The 20,919-nt window shown below is 36.5% G+C and overlaps 1 protein-coding gene across 1 annotated transcript in view; it reads left to right on the top strand.

The window, feature by feature from the left end:
• ABLIM2 (actin binding LIM protein family member 2) overlaps positions 1 to 20,919 on the top strand; it is a 111,628-nt gene that overhangs the window by 50,426 nt on the left and 40,283 nt on the right. Inside the window, exons 7-12 of the mRNA XM_085223540.1 lie at positions 2,002 to 2,089; positions 5,357 to 5,415; positions 9,902 to 9,979; positions 14,025 to 14,171; positions 16,836 to 16,868; positions 19,528 to 19,648. Coding sequence (XP_085079666.1) covers positions 2,002 to 2,089; positions 5,357 to 5,415; positions 9,902 to 9,979; positions 14,025 to 14,171; positions 16,836 to 16,868; positions 19,528 to 19,648 — 526 coding nt within the window. The remainder of the gene's footprint in view (positions 1 to 2,001; positions 2,090 to 5,356; positions 5,416 to 9,901; positions 9,980 to 14,024; positions 14,172 to 16,835; positions 16,869 to 19,527; positions 19,649 to 20,919) is intronic.

Genomic DNA, 20,919 nt, shown 5'->3' with positions numbered 1-20,919 from the left:
ATAGTTCAGTAGTCTTCTGTCCTTAAACACCTGTATTCAGGGAAACAATTTAAAACCCATGAGGCTTAAACACTTTACAGATACTTAATGGTATTATAACTTAAGGTGTTGACATAATAAATAGCAATCATCTTCCATTTCTAAAGCTGCAGAAAACACTCAACACAGGCATTGCTATAAAAAGAATAGTAAAAAGGAACTGTTGGGGTTTTTTTCCTTTCAAAGTAGAAATTCTGATGTGATAGGTTTCTCCTCAAGGAATGTGTCCCTGCTCATGGCAGCAGGTCTGGAACTGGATGGTCTTTGAGGTTCCTTCCAATTCAAACCGTGCTGTAAAGTAGTAAATAGATATTCTTTAACCTGAATTTATTATGCTTCTATATTTGACATTGTGAATGGCAGAATAGCCTCCAGAGTCAGAATATGTTCTTCAGTATAAATACCATTCCATATGAATACCAATATAAGTATCATAAATACTTCATTCACTCAATGAAAAACACTAAGAAGTCATCCTTGCACTAACAGTGTTAAATTTCTAGATTAATAGAAGGTACAATGGTTGCCAAAGATAGTGGGACAATAATTGAGAGTAACTTGTTAAACGTACACAAAGTTCTAATGGCTATTTCAACCTTCTCCAGATTAACAGTTTATGAAACATTCAACATAAGAACATTTTGGCCTATTGTTAAGGAAATTTCTTATGGACTCAAACTTAACTTTAGAGTAACTTGGTCTCCTGGTTTTTGTTCTTAATAGAAGTGGCATTGACCATGAGCCTAAAATTGTGGGCCATTCTGTCTTGCACTGCAGAATGTGGGGTCAAGGAGAACATAGAGGAGTTGCCACAGTCTGGCTTGTGGTTCCATAGGTGTTTCTGAAGAGTAGGGATTGCTAGGAGCATATCCATGACCTGTTTTGGGGCTGTTGAACTTAACAAGAGTCTGTTCCATATAGAGACCACATGAGCTGTAGGTGACAACTCTGGATAAAGGGGTGCATGCCTGAAAGAAGAGTGGAGTGAGGATAAAACCAGGCTCTTTTTAGTGGAGTCTGGTGCCAGGACAAGAACCAGTAGGCACAAACTGAAGCATAGGAAGTTGTTTGAACATCAGAAAACACTTTTTTACTGGGTGGGTGGCTGAGCAGTAGAAGAGGTTGCCCAGAGAGGTTGTGGAGCCTCCTTCTTGGAGATCCCTTCCTCTTTTATATCAGCTAGTCTTCTCCTCTTGAAAAACAATCTGAAGTGAGAGGTGAAAAAGTTGAAATTAACGGGGTTATAATGTAATTGGAAATTGATGACTTACTTTTTCCAAACACATTTCTATTCTCATTCCAATTGAAAACAATGGTATTGTTACAGAGATTACTGTCTTCTGGTTTATCTGTGTGAGGAATTTAGAGTACAGAACATGAAGGTGTAAGTTCTGAACTAACAGCTATTACCCAGCCACACGTCTCTCATGGATACACTTCTGTATCCATTATCTGCAAGACACTTTGCTTTCGAAGCAAATACAAACATTCCTTGCACAAGATATTTCTTAATGTGCTTTAAGAGAATATGTATAGTGAGGTTGTGAGGAGTATAAGTGAGTTTAAAATCTGTGCTCAAGATTATGGCCTCCCACCTGCCTTGTATAGGTATTTCCTAAGCTTCCTTGCACTTGGTGCACAGTATGATTGTTTACATGGAAAATGTGTTCATTTTGTAAGAATGTTTTCTGTTTCATAAATTCACAAGCTTAACTATTGCATGGTAATTTTCTTGGAGTAGAGAAGACCACAATTTGATTTTATAAAGTTAAATATATATAATCATAAATAGGTATTGCTGAAGTATAGGAGATTCTATTGAACTATAGTTCCGTTGAACTAATTGAAATTAACTGATTTACTCTAATCATATTCTAGTTCATGGAAAAAGAGTCCCTTCTCATAAAGAAGTCTCACAATTCACTAGAATGCTTACTCTCCTTTTTTTCTTTTCCTGAACAGGCAGGAGAAAAACATTATCATCCTACCTGTGCACGATGTGTCAGGTGCAGTCAGATGTTTGCAGAAGGAGAAGAAATGTATCTTCAAGGTAAAACAAACAAACAAAGCAGTCATCGTGGCATCATGGCCCTCTTGCCCATACCTGCTTTCGTGGCTGAGTTGTATTATGTGTATTCTCACTTCATAACTACCAAAAGAAGTGAAGATTGATACATACAGGTTAGGTAAAAGCAAAACCAAAGCAAAAAAATCTCCGTTCCTTCCTCTCCCCTCCCATTGCTTCTTATTCACTATTACTTCTCTCCTAATTTAAATCAATAGCAAGAATTAATCATTGAAAGAAGTAGTAGTAGTTATTTCCAGCAGGTGAAACTACTTGACAGTGAAGTTTATAACATTTTCCTTTTACTAGAAAATGTGGTTTTTCAGCAGTACAAGTGGTCCAGATAAAAGTTAATACACACATAGTACAGTAGCTAAAGCTGCCACTGCAGATCTTTGAACAATTCTGTGCCCATTACCTATTTGCATACAAGGAGAAAATCTCTTGATCCTTACTTAAACTTCCTTCAGTCAGACCTAACTACCCCTGGAAAGTGGAGATGAGGATGCCATGGATCTGAAGACGTTACCAGACATTGGATTAATACCAGAGGCAACCATAAGTTTGGACAGGAGAAATTCACTTCTGTGTCAGAAAATTTTACTGGCAATACTGAAGAATAGCTCTGTAACTTATTCATTAAAAATAATAATAATTTTTAAAAAAATAACACAGATACAAACTAAATCTGCATTTCAGATGTAGTAAAATTTAACTGTACTAAATTTATCAAAGAAAAAAAGGTATGCATAGTTAAATATAGGGTCAATCTCCAGGGGAAATTAAGGCTTTTGCCTACGTCTTTAATTGGCCTTATGTACTAAAAGCAAGATAGAAAAGAGAAACTCAGTAAGATGTGGGAACTGCAAAGTTTTATGTTATCTCAAAATTACATGCTTGCTCAGATCTCTATTACAACTTATGCAATTGCCCACAGTTTTCTTGAAGTGTACTTTGAAGTCATTCTTTAAGCTGGAGAAGTTAGACCTTAAAACGCAACAGTAAGATCTGATTATAATTTAGTAGGTTATTCAAAATGACAATTATATTGTCGCTTTGGTTTACTACAAGAACTAGCTCATTAAAGGACATAATGATCCTTGTTTATGCTCATGTGTTCTTTCTCAAGAGCCAGAGAATGCTGTGGTTCTTCCAATTGCAAAGTAGCTTAGCAGTACTGAAATCCCCCGGGAAATCAGTGCTTTAAAAAAAGATATCAAAGTACGGATTTGTTTCTAGATTTCAAACCCTCAGAAACCCGACTGTAATTAAACTTTTAAGTTCAGTTTATTTTAAGGATGGCTGTTAGTTTTTGTGCTAATTTTTAGTTCAAGTCATTACAAACTATGCTCAAGTCCTTTAATTTGAAACTGTCTTAATCACTTTATTTTCTGATGCATGAAAAATTCCTACCAACTTTTTTTAATACACTTCTTGTATTCTGATGAAGAACAGCTTCCATTAGAAACTGGTGTTTATTCTGTGAAAGATCTGTGATTAGATATTTGGACTGCCTGACCTGATGTGTTAGCTAAAACAGGGTTTTATGAAAACATTCTTCACTCCTTTACTAAACTAATCTGAAGTTACTTAAGGTGTTGTGGACCTTAAAGTCTTCAGTAGTCAGCCAGCAGATGACTTTTGGGTGGAATGTCCCAGGCAGTTTTGTGTGACTACAGATGGCAGTAAATCATTCAAAAAAGTTATCTAATTTCTATTTAAAACCACTGGGAAAATTCTGCTTATGTGACTTCTGGGACAAGTTCTTTCAGTGAATTTGAAGGTGCTATTAAGCCATTTTTTGGTAGTTACATCCTCAGAAAACTTCAAAAACTTAGTAAACTTAATGTATTCAGTTTGAATTTACAGTCTTGTACTGCTTTAGTCTGAGTTCATCTGGATTATTTTTGTGAAACAAATTCTGATGCTCTCCACCTGCCTTCTGGGAACTAGACTTTCTGTTTCTATCTTCTTTCCAAAATCCACTGGTGAAGAAAACTATCAAGCTGCTCTAAAAACAAAACATTTCCTATTGGTGTTCTCCACCCAGTAAAAATATTTAATATTTATGACACAGAAGTTCTCAACTTCCCATTTACTTAGAAAGAACTTACTGTGTACTGATGTTATTTAAGTGTGTGGAAAAATGCTTTATCTTGTGTCATGTCCTATATCAGACCAGCATAAACATAAAAGTTCCTTTTTACTATTAAAATGTACAGATAAATCTTTGTTTTATATAGGAACACACGTTCCATTTCCACTGAACACAATGAGTATCATAGGATCATAATCATAGAATCGCCTAAGTTGAAAAGAACCACAATGATCATTGAGTTTCAACCCCCCTGCCACAGGCAGGGTTGCCAACCAGCAGACCAGGCTGCCCAGACCACATCCATCCTAGCCTTGAATGCCTCCAGCGATGGCGCACCCACAGCCTACTTGGGCAACCTGTTCCAGTGTGACACGTTTTAGTGTTGAATGTATTGAATGGTTCAGCTGTTGACTTTTTTTTTTCTTTGTGACAGATTCAAAACTTCTAAGTTACTCAGTTTCTTTTTCACACTTATGTAGACATATATAAGGGAAGTTCATACCCTTCTCATCAATAGATACACGAAGTATAGAATTGGTTTGTGTATTTTCTTCTTTATCTAGGATGGATATTCCCATGAATTAAGCAGTTCTTTAGTATTTAATTTATATGACACAAGCATGTAGTGCAAGGTCAGTACAATGCAGCATTTTGAGAAAAAGGATTTTCAGCTACTTTTTTAAACGCCGCAGTGCTGTTCCTGGGTGTGAATATGCATAACAAGAGAACTTGGAAGTTCCAATTTCATATAAGGAAATATAAAATTACCATGAAAGGTGGAACTGATTGCACAGAAGTGCTGTGGGTCTCCATCCTTGGAGGTACTCAGAACCCAGCTTAGCAGATCTCTAAGCTGATGCTGGAATGTGACCCTCTGCAAGCAGCAGATTAGGACAGAAGAGCTACAGTGGTCCCATGTAATGTTTCTTACGTTTTGATGTTCATTTTGCATACTGAAAAACATGTATCTTTCTGAAGCACATCTAGTTTTTAAAATGTTTATGTCCAGGCTTACCAGTATGGAGAAGTTGTCAGTTTTAGCTTTGGAAGTATGCATAGAATCGTGACTGAGTGGAATCGGTCAGCATGTTGTATCCTATAAAAAACACTTGTTAGGGAACCAAATTAAGCACAACTTTAAACTTACTCTCCAGGTACATCCATCTGGCATCCAGCTTGTAGACAGGCTGCCAAGACTGAAGAAAAAAACAAGGTAAGTTACATTATTTTTTTACCCGGTATTACTTTGTTGTCATATTAGTTTCAATCTCTTCTTTTTTTCTTTTTTTCTTTTTTTCAGCAGGGGCAGAGGGAAGGGTTTCAAACTTTTACAATACTGAAATTTAAAACTTTAATGACAAAAAATGTAGCAGACTAGAGAAGCACTTTATATTCTGGTTTTACTTATGATTAAAGCTACAGCTTAAGGAGAACCATGAGTTAAGAGTAGTACACATAAGCTGAACAAGCAAAAATGTGGAAATATGAAAAACGAAGAAAAAAATTAATTTTTAACTTCTGATTATGACATGATCAGTGCATGACCTTCTTTTATGTGGTTCTGCACTTAAAAGATCAGAGGACTTTCACTTCATTTGTTTTTACAAGAAAAAAATGAATGCCAAAAACAAAAAACCCACCCTCTCCTTGGAATTTTTATTATTTGCATGTAAAAAATTGGCAAGCCAGCCCCAACTTAATTTAATCTCTGGCTTTGGATACCTCCTTAAGTTGGATGATTTGTGCATCTGTCTTTATTCAAGGGGAAAGGGGGAGTGTTCTGGCAACTTTAACATTAATTACAGGACTAGCAGATGAATAAGCTGCCTGTAGGAAATGAAGAATTAATCTGTAGCTGGGGAAATGATCTCTCTGAAGTGGTGGGACTGAGATGCAGCTATGTCATTTAATACAGAGGCCAACTACGGGGCTTTTCAGCTCTGCTTTTCTCTGATGCTCCAAGTGGTATCCTTGGTATCCTGCTCAAAAAAGCTTTGCTTTGATTCGAGTCTTGAACACAAGTCACATGGACAAGTCAGAGCAGCAGGCAGCAGTTATAAAAAGAGGGTTTACAAATCTAGCGTGTTAGCAAGTGCCACTTGGACTAAATGACAGTTTTGGAAAAATATTGTTTTGGGCTTTACCCTGAAAGATCGTGGCTGTAGTTTTTGTAGCCACGTTCTGGGGAACAATTGCTCGGGTATTCCTTGGCAATCTCTGAATATCAAATAAGTGGCATTTCAGAATAATAAAAAAAAACTTTATTGTCAAAATACTTCATTGTAATAAGTACTGCTGATTTAGTCTAATATTACCATGCAGTATTTCAGGCTTTCTGAGGATTTTATTCTGGCTGAGTACCTGAAATTGCAGGACCAAAACCCAATGTACTTTATGGAAAATGTTGTAGGATTTTTTTTCCTCCTTCAATGATAGACAGTGGATACTGTTGTCCTGGGTTCTCATGTGTAACACATCTCTGCTGAGCACTGGGAGTATGCCCTTTCCTCAGCAGGGGAAGTTGTTTGTACCTGAAAGTCAGTGGGACTTTAGCCTGAGTACAAAAAACAAACAAACAAAAAAACAAACAAACAAAAAAAAAAACTCAAAGAATTTTCTGAAGACTTTTTTTTTTCCCCCCCCCTTTTTTCCTTACTTTGGTGTTTCCTTCTCTTATTTCTTTTTCTGATACTTAGACTCATTAATGGAACAGCCAAGCAAAACAAACAAAAAACAAGAAAGGATGCTGTTTCAAGAGGGTAGTGATAGAATTTCCAGCATACTTAAGTGGTGAAGTTGGGAATGGAATACACCAGTTGATCAGTTTTCTGGTCAGTCTTTGCAGAGTGTTGTTTTTAAAAGTATTCTCTGTATGTTTTTACATAGACATACACACAGCATTTAACTAAAGTAGGTGACAAAAAGAGAAGGAGTAAGTGGCATCACACCCCTAAACTTTGGAGATGGAGTGGAAGGGAGAAGGAAGTTGTGAAAGAGAGTGACAGTGAGAAGAAAAACATTAGGAGAATGGGATTGTAAGCAGAAGAGACAAAGCTGGAAACGACAGAAGAAATCAGAGTAGAATGAGAAGAAATAAGTATTATAAAGAAAAGAAGTGAACAGAAGCAATAGAGTCCAGTGAGATGCAAGTTTTTGTGGCAAAAGACGGAAGGTTATATGCAGTGGGCATAGATTAATGGTGGTAAAAGAGGTAATGGATCATGAAGAGAATACGGAATGTGTGAGATGTAAAATGAGCAGGTTTAAATCACCAGGAATAAAAATGGGACACTTTGTGGGAGTAGCTGAATAGAATAAGAATACCTTTGAAAGATGAGACTCTTCACTTTGATTGCAAAATTAGAAGCTATAATGAATTATAGTTTTTCTTGAAAAGAAAATGGCGCCTCTAAGATGAGGAAAGCCACTGAAATTGCTCTGGGAATTTATTATGCATTATTCAGTATATTCAGACAGGTATGCTATGACTTTTACCTAACTGTTGTTAACTGCTACATATTAAAACACATTCTGCTGATGTGCCTGACAGAAGGAAGCCCTGAGGCTTTGTCTAGGAAGACCTGAGGTTAAACAAAAAAACTGTTATTTGTCCTTAATGGGCTGTGAAACTTTGGAATGGCACTTTGGAACAGGAGTTTTCTTCAGCTTTTTTCTCTACAGCAATGGACCCCCTGTAATGATATCATGAAAAAGAATTATAGATTACATGTGACATCAGTGCATTTGTATATGAACTGCTGAATCATGGCCTGAACCTCTGATTGATCACCTGAGGCGAGCAATGAGTCAGCCACGGGAGCACAGGTGAAGGCAATTCACCTGTGCTGCAGGAAGGGGTGGAGCCTGGCTGCACCTCTCCTAGACCCATTTAAGAGCTGACTGCCAGTAGGGAAGGGTCTCTTCTGGAGATCCCTCCTCTGGAGTTTCACAGTGAGCCCTGGATATGGTTGAGCTTTCTGTCCTCTTTTGTTACAGTAACTACTTAGCTAAGCTCTCTGGTATATTTCATAATTATAACATCTGTGCATTATTGATTATACAACGTTGGTGACACTTTCATGTAATTTACTCAATTTCTGGAAAACTGCAGCATGCTTTTAGCTATGCAGCAAAGGATTTGTGGTTATACCATTTGTGCTGAGTTATCATCTCACTGGGCAGCAACAATTATCTCTCAAATACTGTACTGATATCTTGCCTGCCTCTGATTTTAGCTCCTGGAATTCATGAGCTTGTCCAGAACCTTCTGAAAATAAGAGGAAGAAAATGCCAAAATCCCAGTCACACATTTCAATAAAATAGAAATATTTTTAATATTGATGAGTATCTCCACATATATAGTCTCAGACTAATTTATGCTAAAGGTCTGTGGAAGGGTTGTTATGACTGCTGAGTTTCTTCATTCTGCTAATACAGTACACTGTAGCAATCAAGAATTACTTCTTTTGTATGATTTATGATTTTTTTTTCTTTTAATTATTCCTTCTTGCTATATCATACTTAAAAATTCATGTTTCATGTGAAAACATTTAGCAATTGCAATTAAACAATTTGAACTTTACGATGAACAGTTCACCTTTCTCTGTAGCTATGATTGTATGAAGCAGCCATTCACTCTGTTTGGTAAGGAGTTCTTGTACTAGATACTCGTTTTAAAGTTCTGTGTCATCAAAATTCATAATATATACCATGTTAATGCCTGTCATACACTTCTGAGATAAGACACCTTCACACACATCTTCTAAAAATTAGCTAATATTCCAAGAGAAGACTGAAGTAGTAGGATGCTACCTTGACCTGACAGCTTAATAATGCTGAATCCCTTTTAAGGGTTTGAGCAGTTATAACTTTCACATAAGAAGCATTTGGTGAGGCAGTAAATAAAAATTATTGTGAGCAAATGGCAAAATACATACTTTTTGCAATCAGGAATAGGTTTCTTCAGAAGTGAGAAGTATTTTATGATGAATGAACATCTATGGATAAAACGAGGGGATGAAAACACGGTCTTCTTATTAAGATTTGTTTGAACTTCAGTTATGAGCATCAGATCTGTTGAGTCATTGTTAATATCATTGTGCCTCAAAGCTCTTTTTTTATTTACAACTAATTATATTTTTCATCACAAAAGAATCAACTAAAAAGAAAGCAATATTTGCTGTCACTGGATGATTGAAAACAGAGCAAAACTACCTGCTTTAAAATTAATCTCTTACTGTTAGGGGAAGGAAAGCAAAACTATTGGGTGTCTGAGTCAGTATGTTCTGCAGGATGTCAGGCTGCTATGAGTGAGTGACGCAGTACAGTGATGTGTTCCAGAAGCAGCTACATCAGTTGACATTACAACCATGAAGTAAAAATGTTACAAACAAATCATCTTGTGATCTCGGATTCTCCAAAGCTGCTTTAACATAAACTTTATCTCCAATAGCATCCTAGGGTCACTGTGGAAATCCAGCCCCTCATGAAGGGTAGGGGGAGGAGCAAGTTGTATACGAAATCGTTTTGTGTTTTCAAACTGTCAGTAAGAAGAGGTGTTTTTTCAAGTTTTGGACATACCTGTCCATTTTGAGCTCACTATAACTTGCTATTTTGACTGGTGAAGGTTACATACAAAGAAACGGCTCCCTCTTTTCTCTCTTTTTCTTCTCTGTTTCATATCTCTTCTCCTGCCATAGGAAACAAGGACTTCCTCTGAGAGTATAATTTCGGTACCTGCTTCGAGTACATCGGGTTCCCCAAGCCGTGTGATCTATGTGAGTATTTTGTCTTTACAGCATTTACACTACCAATAGAGTGTGGTTCATACCACAGGAACTAAACTACCACAATACTTTCTAAAAATATATTCTGAGTAAATGCTACAGCCCACAGGTGGATTACAGGCTTAAATTTGAATACTACTTGCCTAAGTCAAGCCCCTGAGCCTGCATCTGATTGCATGTGAGGACACGTGTGTGTGATTGCAGGACTCAGCCCTCAATATTTTCAGTTCTTAAACTCAGAGGATCTTTGGTGTGTTTATGGTCTAATAAATACTAACTCTGGAAAATTCAGAGAGGGTTTAAAAACTGGACAAATATGGTAAAAGCTTACGCTGAGTATATCCCAGTTGTAGTAATTGCTGTAGGTAACATTCATGAGCACTACCGCTTGGTAACTAATATATAGAGACATGTTGCATTCCCAGGACTGTTCTTTGTCCCAGTATCCCTGGGGAAGGTAGGTCATTCTCACTGAATGGTACCTGAGGGAATTGCTAGAGATGTGATTGGCTTTATTATACTAAGATTAAGAGTTTGTATTTATTACACTGAGATGAGCAAAAATTGGCCTTGGAGCCAAGCTTGTCCTCGTTCTTTAAATAAATACTATTTTGAATAAAATAACCCTTTATATATGAGTGAGACTTTGCTGGAAGTATAGGAATTGCCCCTTATCTAAATGGCCATCAGTACTTCTAACTTTTCCTTGCAGTTGAGCTCTGTGTAGATGCATGCTGGAGATTATTCCCAGTTTAAAAAAAAAAAGTCATTGCCACAACTTCTGTGAAAGCAGTTCATTGTGCTAGGGGACTAGTATTATGTAAATGTTTTCTTTGAGCATTTTCTTTTGGTCTCTCTCTCTCCAGACATGTGCCACGTCACTGTTTTTATAAGCATGAGCATTCTTCTAAGGTTTATGTACTTTTAGTAATAGGTGGTAGTGTTTGCCTTAGTGTTTGTGATTACAGCTTTAAATATACTTGTATATAATTGTTTTGGGCACTTTCACGATTGCTTTAGCCAAATACGAATTTATGCTGCCACTGAAAGAAAGGCCCCTCTCACACTTGGTCCTGCCCCTCTCCAGCCATTTTTTTCTTTCTCATCTTTGGTGCTAGTGGGTACACAGAGATATGTTCAGTCAGATTTGAGACTATCTTCAGATGGAAAATAATCTAGAAAATGTTTTTTTGTTTTTTTTTTTCTAATTGTTAGAGAATAACCCAGGAAAAAGACCCAACTGTCTAAAGTTTCTATTGCTAACAAAGATTGAGGTAGGCAGAGCAGGTTGGAAAGCACACACAAGACAGTAACTTTCATGCATGGATTTCTGTCATGAAAATAAATGGTGAAGCTGTACCTCAACAGCTGGTGAGCTCTTTGAAATATTATGTTCAACAAAAGAGCATTTAAAGAGAATGATTAAAGCTCATTTAAACCATGGATTTGTGGTACGTATTCTTTCAGAGGCTTCAAATCTGGGCAGTGTGATGGTTCTGAATGCAGCATTTTGTGGGTGACATGCTTTTGGGTCATGGCATACTGGCCAGCTATGCAATGATTTAGAAAGTATGTTTTGTCTTAACCTGAGTATGGCTCATGCAGGCCATCTACTAAAGCTGTGTATCTTTTTTTTCTTCTGTTGATATCAGTCTGTGTTGACTTTTTGTTCTGAGAGGGCATAGGCTAATGCCCTTTGAAGTTAATGGGAATCTTTTAATTAGCTACAGTGATGGCGAGATTATATCCAGACTGAAATTTCCTCTACTGTAGACATTCCCTGAATCACTGCATACCACTTAATTTTTTTTTTTTCCAGTTAATGTCTAGCTTGTGTCATTAAATAGGGCCTAAATAAAAGTCCTTCTTTACACTCATCTAAAATCCAAGGAAAATTAGGAAGTTCCTTCAATGATGTATGTACCTAACTGGAAGGTTTAGTTTAGGTTATAAAGCTACGCTGTACATGCTTCTACTAGGCATAGAAATTGTGTTACATTTTTATACACAATCATAGTTGCTATTATAAGATTATAAAAGTAAATATTTCAAATGAAAAAGATACTCTAAATTTAGAGCGTGGTTTTAACAGAATCCAGAATACCAGACTATTGAAGCCTCTTAGCTGTACTTTGAGTCTTCTCTAGAGTATTCCACTCAAGTATTTGAAAGTAGGTAAAACAAGTAAAATAAAAAATGCAAGCCGGAGTGTTTAGAAAGCAACTGTATCTCTAAGGTGTTTTTTCATTTAAATTTGGCTGTATTAGGATGTTTAGATGGGAAGAAATTTTCAAGTAGGTTTTATTCCTGATAACTCTAAGTCTTATGGCAGGATCTCACATTGCACCTTGCTACATGGAGAGACAGGGGATAAAACTATCATAATTCACATATTTCCAATTCTGAACTTCTCTGAATTCACTGGAATAATCTCCACAACCTTGGATACCTTTTAAAAATAAACTTACACAGCCTCCTTGGTCTTCCTTATAGGTTACAACACTTCCCAAAGTTTTCCTGGAACAGACCAGACAGACACACTCCTGGTCTTTGAATGACATGTCCTTGCAAAAAAATGTTTCCATTGGCTTCTCAGCAAGAAAGAATTTATTTTCATTAAGGGACTGTTTTGTTGCTCTTTAGTGACTGAAGTAGCTGGAAGAAAAATGAGATCACTGTGTCATCTTTAAGAATCCGATATTTGATTAAAACAAATTTTGTCACTAGCTTTAAAAATATATGGTGGTTCCTATAGTTAAGTGGCTTCCTTAGTTAAGAAAAATCTTCCTCCTTTCCGTGTTGCTTCTGTTTACACGATTCATGCACTGTTTCAGGAAAAGAGAAGAATGAAAGTTGTCATGCTACCTTTCTTCTGCATGATTAGCCTAATGGAAAACTTCCCTAGAAAATCTATTCCACTTCTTATATCATACAAAAAACAAAAACAAAAACAAAACAAAAAAAAAACAAACAAAAACCAACAAAAGAAACCTCACTTCACACATAAATCCTTGATACTTTCATATTTTTTGCACTTGGAAAGCATTATATACAGTTTGACAGCTGATCATACTGAGATTCTCAGAGAACTGTGACATTCAGTCATCATTTTATTGCCAAAAGAAAAAAGAATTGATCATTTGCAAAGCCTGAGGTAGGAACTAGAGAATTACACTGCCATTTTTCCCCTCCATGTGGCTGATTTGTTGTTCTATCTACAAATCCAGTGCATGCTGGATACAGCTTTGGTGCAAGTAAGTATTATCCTAGAGATAATCTGTGAAAATATGGCATTTGATAATGTTACTCTTGGAATAACGATACTAGGAGGAGAATGGGGAGTGAAAGGGCTGGCAGAGAGCCCTCTGTTGGTCGCATAAATCTCATGAAAGGATCTGATTTTTCTTAAGTGGCATGTGTAATCTTCCAACTACTCTACTGCAGTGCAAATCCAACATCTGCTGGCTTTTGACCTATAATTAAGGACTGCTTAGAAATAGTCAGGAAAGGAGGTGAAGTTGTGGGATATAACTGAATGGAAAGAAATTAAAGACCTGACTAATGTTTGTCAGCATCTGGAGAGTAAATATTGGAAATACACATTTGATTATTCATTGCTGCTTATGATAGGGGAGTCCTGCACACCAAAACCACTTTAAAGTGAAGGTTGTTTTGCCTGTGAAAATCTACAGTGTCTTGTAGAATGTCTTCTCCAACGTCTTGTAGAAATCCTACATGTCTCTTTGTGCAGCTAACGATCTGAATATAACCAAGGGAACTGGGACCATGCCGTGCTGCTCCTAATAGTATTAATGTAAGTGACAAATAAAAATAGAAAGCACTGGTATATTAAGAAGAAAGCAACAGAAAAAGTTAGCATTGTGTACTAAATATAAGGTACCTAAATTTGTCCAAATAGGAAAGTAGTTTATTACTATGATGACAACTCTTCTACCTACATATATCTGTCCTTTTCTGATTGCCTCCTGGTCATATTCATTCTTATTCTTACTTCTTTCTTTCCTCCTTTTCATAGGCAAAGCTTGGAGATGAAATTCTTGACTACAGGGATTTGGCTGCTCTTCCTAAAAATAAAGCCATCTATAACATTGACCGCCCAGATATGATCTCCTATTCTCCATATATCAGTTACTCTTCAGATGACAGGCATAGTTACGGGGAGGTACTGAAACATGGGTATTTTTTTTTAATATGAATTTGAGATTTAATGTGCACCATTAAACATTGTTGAACACTCAAATATGCAGAATTAAACATATATGTTTTATAATCTCAATTAATTGACTCATGTCATCCATTCATTTATAAAGTATTTTAGCCTTCCAGAAAATTTTCATTTCACTTTTTAGTTCATGGAAATTAAAGAATTACATTCCGTGATCATTTTTTAAACAGATGATGTGTAATTAAAATATGCTTATCTTTGAAAGGAGTAGTTCTACGTGCACATGGAGAGAAACAAGATCCATTGCTAATAAAACGCAGGAATCAGCAGGAAAGCCAAACAACTTTCATGATTTTTTTTTTTTTTTGAAGTGTACTATTGCTGTTTTGGTAACAAAACAATGTTCAATTCACATGTCCTCATGTCATGCATGTATTTTGAACTATTCATATGCAGAGCTAATGTTAAGCAGTTTGTGCTAATGAAATCTAATTTACGGTAAGCTTATTAATCCTAATTCTGGTTGGGTTTTTTCTTGTGTGTGTGAAACATTCATATGTAACTCCTGTCATACAAGTCAGCCTTCCTACTTTCATCATATCTACCTTTTTTTTTTCCAATTTCTAATTTCTTCTATAATTTGAGATACTTTTTTACAAATTTAACCTTTCAGAAACATTGCATATATTTGTAGGATATATACTATCTAGTATGGAAGTTTTTTTTCTCTGTGTACTTAAATGGATTGCTAGAAATGAATACTAGAAATAATAGCCATGCTACGTATTTATATTTACTCCAGCCCTGCTATCACCAATGCCTTTTATGTTTAGCACTGAAGCCAGCACTATTCTCAGGTAAAGTGCAGCATGTCAGATCTTGCAGACTTGCTTCCAAATCTTCTTTGTTCAGTGCTGAACCACATACCATGAGTATGAAGAGAATTAAGGTTATATCTAGTAAGAGATTTAAATAATATTAAATGGTTACTGAATTCAGTAAAGTGAAAGTTGTTGTCTCTCTCTGAATCTATGTAATATAAACACTTCCTTTCTATGTTTGCATCTGACCTTGGCAGAGTTGCATCTAGACTTGACAGAGGTGCTCGTGCACAGCAACCTTCTGCCCAGCTTCTCTCAAAGTTCAGTCATTACACATGCTGTAAGGCAATAAAAGTTGTAAAACCATCTCACCCACCAAAAATCTGTGCTCCTGCTGGAGAGTTTCCCCCATCTTCCTCTAGAATATCCTTGGCCACTTGCTACTATTCCTCTCCTTTTCCAGAATAAGTGCCCATGTGGCTGAGTTGGGGCTGAGGTTTAGTCTGGAACCCTGGTGTGATCTGACCCCATGCCATCAATTAGAGCATCTTGTTGGAATCCTGTGGCTAGGAAGCTTGGGAATCTCAGCATCACAATTCTAGGAGTGGGATAGAAGGTAGTTTCAGCTACAGTTCTTAAAAAAACAACAACACTTCCTTAAAAAAAAAAAAATGCAGAAAGAGAGCATTGCTGATGTCGCCTGCTACAGGAAGAGTTTATTGGGACAGTTGAGCTCATTGCCCTCTTCAGAATATAAATTTCTTAACAGGCTATAAAGTTGGATTTTTTCCCATGGGACAGGAGGGAAATAGCTTGATTCAGTTGGGAATGATCACCCACAAAAAATTGCCTACAAAACATCTGCTTGCTGGCACTCAAATACCGAAGTGAGGCTCAGGACTGGATGTTCTTTTCAGTACTGGTTGCTGGCATATAGATAGACTCATACATTGCTTAAAATACTTATTATTTACCAGTTATGATTAGGATATGAGACTTAACCTGAACTAACTATTCATGGTCAAAGTATGGACATGATTTAAAGCATAAACAGTATTTCATGATATATTTGCTCTTCCCCCAGTGTTTGCACCACTAGGCCAAAGCGTGCTTATGTATATCTGTTCTGATGGAGGTATTTCTGTCATGTAGACCTCAGTGATATCTTAAAAAAAGAAAAAAATAGTATCTGGTCACCTCCTTTTAAATGCATCGTCTAGTGAACTGGGTTTGGGGCTGCCCTGCTTTCCATCCAACGCAAGTGTGCACACTTTCCTGATGCTCCAAATATTTACATCCTTGATATTGGCATGGTAGAAAATACATATATCTACTGTTTTTCAACTTTCATCATCCTGGCTATACCTGCAGCTATGGTAGTTTCAGTAGATTTGTGCTCAAGTAATCAAGATGAGTATTTAAATTTGAAAGGAAAATTATCAAATTGCAGGATGTTTAATTATAAATGAAATATACAGATATTTCTGTTTCCCTTGAAACCATTAGCTCTGAGCAACAACATTCCAATCCAGATTTTGGAGATGCTTCAGTGTAGATTTAAGTAGGGCTTGTGCCTTATTTAAATGTGAGATTTTTACCATCAGCACTCAGTGATACATGTACAGGCCACAGGATTTTTTAGTAATGATGAAAAGAATTTATATATTGTTCTTTCTTACCTTGTTTAAAAAGAAAGAAAATTACCCTAACTTACTTGACAGGTGTTTTTCCTATCTATATTATGTGTTATACATGGATATTGGTATTTCAAGAGTAGTTCTCACAAGTAACATCATGCATGAATTTGTATCACTAATTTGTTGTGTGTTGCTGTTTGCAGTCACCTCAGTTGCTCTCTCCAACACCTACTGAGGTAATCCCCCGTGCCTTTCTTCGCCTGTTCTGACCCATTTTGTGATGCATAAACCTGGTCACATTGATAACCAGCAGTGTCTGAAATGTGTGTCATCTGCAGTGCATGGGATTTTAGAATTTATGTTTTTGCCATTGTTACTTGTGTTGAATACATGCTCTGCTTCTGCATTGTCATCTGTATGCATCTATCTCCACTGTCACCCATGTTTCAGCTTTCCAAAATAAAGGTTATGTTGTGGTCACTTCTTCAAGCTCTACTGAATAAATTACATTAAGAAACGTGATTTATTTTTACATTTAAAGCTGCCAGCATGAGTTGACTTGAATTAATGCTTGGTATGCTTACTCTTCTTTTTTATTTATTTATTTTTTGTTATTATTCCACAACTAGTTAAAGTATTTATACTATTTGTACACACATACCTGAACTTCGAAGTATATTTTGGTGTATGTTAATGATGAATGCCAGTAATTGTTTCAGGAAGTATCACCTTTTTAGAAGCAGTGAAAGCATTTCATGTAACTCCCCGTGTATGAGATCAATTAAACATCACAGCATCGGTGCACATCTCCCTAATTCCAATTTTATTTATCGCAAAATTTTGGTGGTAGTGAAGAGTTGTAAATTCCTATTGAAGATAATAAATCACGAGCTGTCTCTATGAACATTGGTTAAAAAGAGAATTTAACTAGTCAAATGTAGTTTATTTGAAAATTTGCAAATAAATATATGCTTTATTTAATATCGGATTTCATGAGCTTGACTGAGTATTCTTTACAGAGACCAAAAGTACACAAAAGGTAAGGTCTGAAATAATGTGAAATCTTTGTGCTTAGCAAGATTACAATAATTTGTTTAAATTAGCTATCAGTTAGCTCACTGTAAGGCATTTAGATTCCAGAAGTGGCACTGGTATGGAGACTGGTGCTGCCATTATTCATGTCATATTGACTGTTCTATGTTATCCAGCTTTGCCATGTTTTCTGTCTTTTTCTAAACAGTCTGTGAAAGGATGCTCAGGTGTCATCATCTACAAACTTGTCACTAGTTTTTGAAGGGGTTTATTGGCAAAAATTCACTGTATCGTTCAACTGAGCACTTCCTAGACCATTACATAACACTCACATGATATTTATATGTAATTCCAAGACTTTGAAGAGACATGAGTGTACTGCCAGTTAGTTCTTTTTTGAGCAATTAGAATGGATATTAAATAAAGTTGCTTTAAGTAGAGAGAAACATCTTAAACTCAACATGGAGGAGTTGGTGGCACAGTGCCTATAGAATTCTGCATGCTTGGGAATGTACTAGTTGCTCTCCTTTTGTTTTTTTTTTTTATTATTTGTTTTCTGATATGGATATTTAAGCAGTAATACTATTTACCAATATGTGAAACTGATTTTCCATTTTTGAAAATGCAGTCAGTTAGTCTGGAGTGATGTGGAAGGGAAAAAGTACACTTCAGCCAAAGGAGAGAATCTGATGAGTGAAATGGGAGGACATTATACATCTTTGGAGTCAAAGATAATCCCAAAGCAGTCAAATGGGAAGCTGCAAGCAAGAAGAATCTAACGATGAATGGATAGATATAATTAAGTTGCCCTGATAGGAATCTGGGAGATGATGATGGGGCGAGCTAGGACCTGCTGTGTGCTTAAATGATGAATGATCCAGTGGGAGTTAAAGATGCCTGAAGATTTCCTAAGCCACCTGCCATGGGATAGCATGTTCTTCACTCACTCCTACTGGAACAGGAGGGGGTAGTATTTTTCAGAACCAGACTTTCCATAAGGGAGTATCTGTAGGTTACATTGATTTAAGTTAACTCCAGCCATTTCTTGCCTGTCACTGGAAAGAAAATTGAATTTGCTTTTGTAGTTAGTTTACAGAAAATCATTTCCTTATCTAATTCATTCAGTAATGTTTTTACTTTTAATAAGACGCTATGTGCAAATTGGAGTTTTAATTTAACTGTGAAGAGTGAGACATTTAGAATGGATGTACATTTTTTGAAGTCAAAGCTTTCATGGAAAATAAGTTGTGTGACTTGCATTGCACAGTGCTGCAGAATTAATTCTTAATACAATTTATATGAGTGGTCATTAGAGGTTAACTAGCTAATAATTACAATGTTTCGCTTGTAGTAGTGTGTGCTGGGCAATTTATACAGCAGTCAGGTTAGCTTCTGTGATGTAGTCAAGCTAGTGAATGCTGATTTTGTGATGTCTATAACCTTACACTGTACTGTGCAGCCATCTGTATAAGGACAAAGTAACCATAATACTGCAATGCTAACCTGATCTCATCTTTCACCTAACCAAGGATGTTAAATCATTACAGAAGATCAAATTGAGTGGCAAATTATACTGTCCTGAAACAGTAATTCTACAGTGTTCTTTACAAATAATGCTGTCATTTTCAATTCATGTATGCATTGACTTTCCTGCGAGTGTAGCCATTCTGTGAAACCTGGCAGTTCCAGAACTCCTTCAGTCACACTGCAGTTGAGCTGCAAAGCCGCTTTGCTTCGTTGGGATTGCATGGAGCATTACAACAGCATCAAGTTCCTTCTTCACTGCACAGAAATGTCTGAAGTTCTAGCTGATTTGAAAGTGTTTTCTCTCCCCTAATGACGTATTTCTTCTCTTCCTCTCAGGGTGACCAAGATGACAGATCCTTCAAACAGTACAGGACATCAAGTCCTAGCTCTGCTGGCTCACTGGGTTATGGTCGCTACACTCCAACATCCCATTCTCCTCAGCATTATAGTAGGCCAGGTAACTGAGAACCAGCATTATTTGTTCTATAGATTTTTCTTCTACTTTGTCTTAGTTTTTAGATAGGACAGAAACTCCAGAAACAGAGTTTTAGGTAGAGTAGAAGTTCATTACAATGTGCTGTTTACTGTGAACAGATAGTCTGATGGGTAGGAAGGAAAAAATTATTCAGGTATGAGCATCTAGAAAAAGAAAATAGGCACCTGGAAAGCTTGATTTTTATGTATCTGTAAACAGAAGATATGAGAGACTTAATCCTTGTGCCTAGAAGTACATATGCAATCCACAGCTTTTCATGGTACAGTGTGATAGCAGCAAAAGCACACAAAGCCAGGAGAGTGCTCAGGTAATTTTGTGTCTCTTCTTGTACTCCAGGATTATGGTCCGTCATGACTCTCCTCCCCACAGTGAGGAGCTGGAAAACTAAGCAGGAGCTCTAATGACTATTTTTTCACTTTCAGGTTGCTTCAGATGTGAAGCTTATAGCAGTGTTTAGTATAGCTTGGATGTTTTTATTACACAGAGAGGAAAGATACAACCCTTTTGATCTTTGCATGAGGCCCCTATACAGAGGCCCATTCTTATCTGGACATTTTGAGGAATTTTCTCCTTAGAATAATCAACTAATTTGCTCAAAAGTCAGTCTAATTTTTTTTACCACTCCATCATCTGGGCTGACACAGAATATTCAGAAATTTTCTATTATTTTCTCTTTTAATTTTATTGGAGCTATATTGTAATTATAAACTAGTTTGGAAAATTTTGAATCATTAACTTTCCAGTGGAAATGTAAATTGTATGGGTATCAGAAACAGTTGTCACAGAAATTGGTTGTACTGTGTCAAGTCTTCGGCAAACAGAAATAAGAGTGAGTATCAAAGATTTATTAGAAACAGGGAAGATTGGTCTCTGCTGAAGGTCTGGCAGCTGTGTCATGCCTAAGCTTAGCTGCAAACTATTATAGGAAGGAGCAAAGATGAAAGAAATTCCAAATAAAGTGTAAAGCCATATCATTTCGCTGAAATGATATGATTTAGAGGAAAGTCACACTAACTGCTACTTATAATAGTTGCCATTATACCTCCAAATGTTATCAGAACATTATTACAACAAAGTGAAGACATAAAATTGACTTCTGAGAATGTTTTTCAAAGAACTTAATCAGATGTCTAACTTTCAGAGCGGAGATAACTTCAGGATGTTTCTTCAAGTGCTTAAATTAGCCATGTGCTTGAGTGTTCTGGTACATTGTAGACTAAATCCTACCAGTG

This window comes from Meleagris gallopavo, chromosome 4, assembly GCF_905368555.1.
Source record: "Meleagris gallopavo chromosome 4, MGAL_WU_HG_1.1, whole genome shotgun sequence".
NCBI classification, from domain to species: domain Eukaryota; kingdom Metazoa; phylum Chordata; class Aves; order Galliformes; family Phasianidae; genus Meleagris; species Meleagris gallopavo.
Note: the sequence above shows the minus strand (reverse complement) of the source record. Positions and strands in the feature narration are given on the sequence as shown.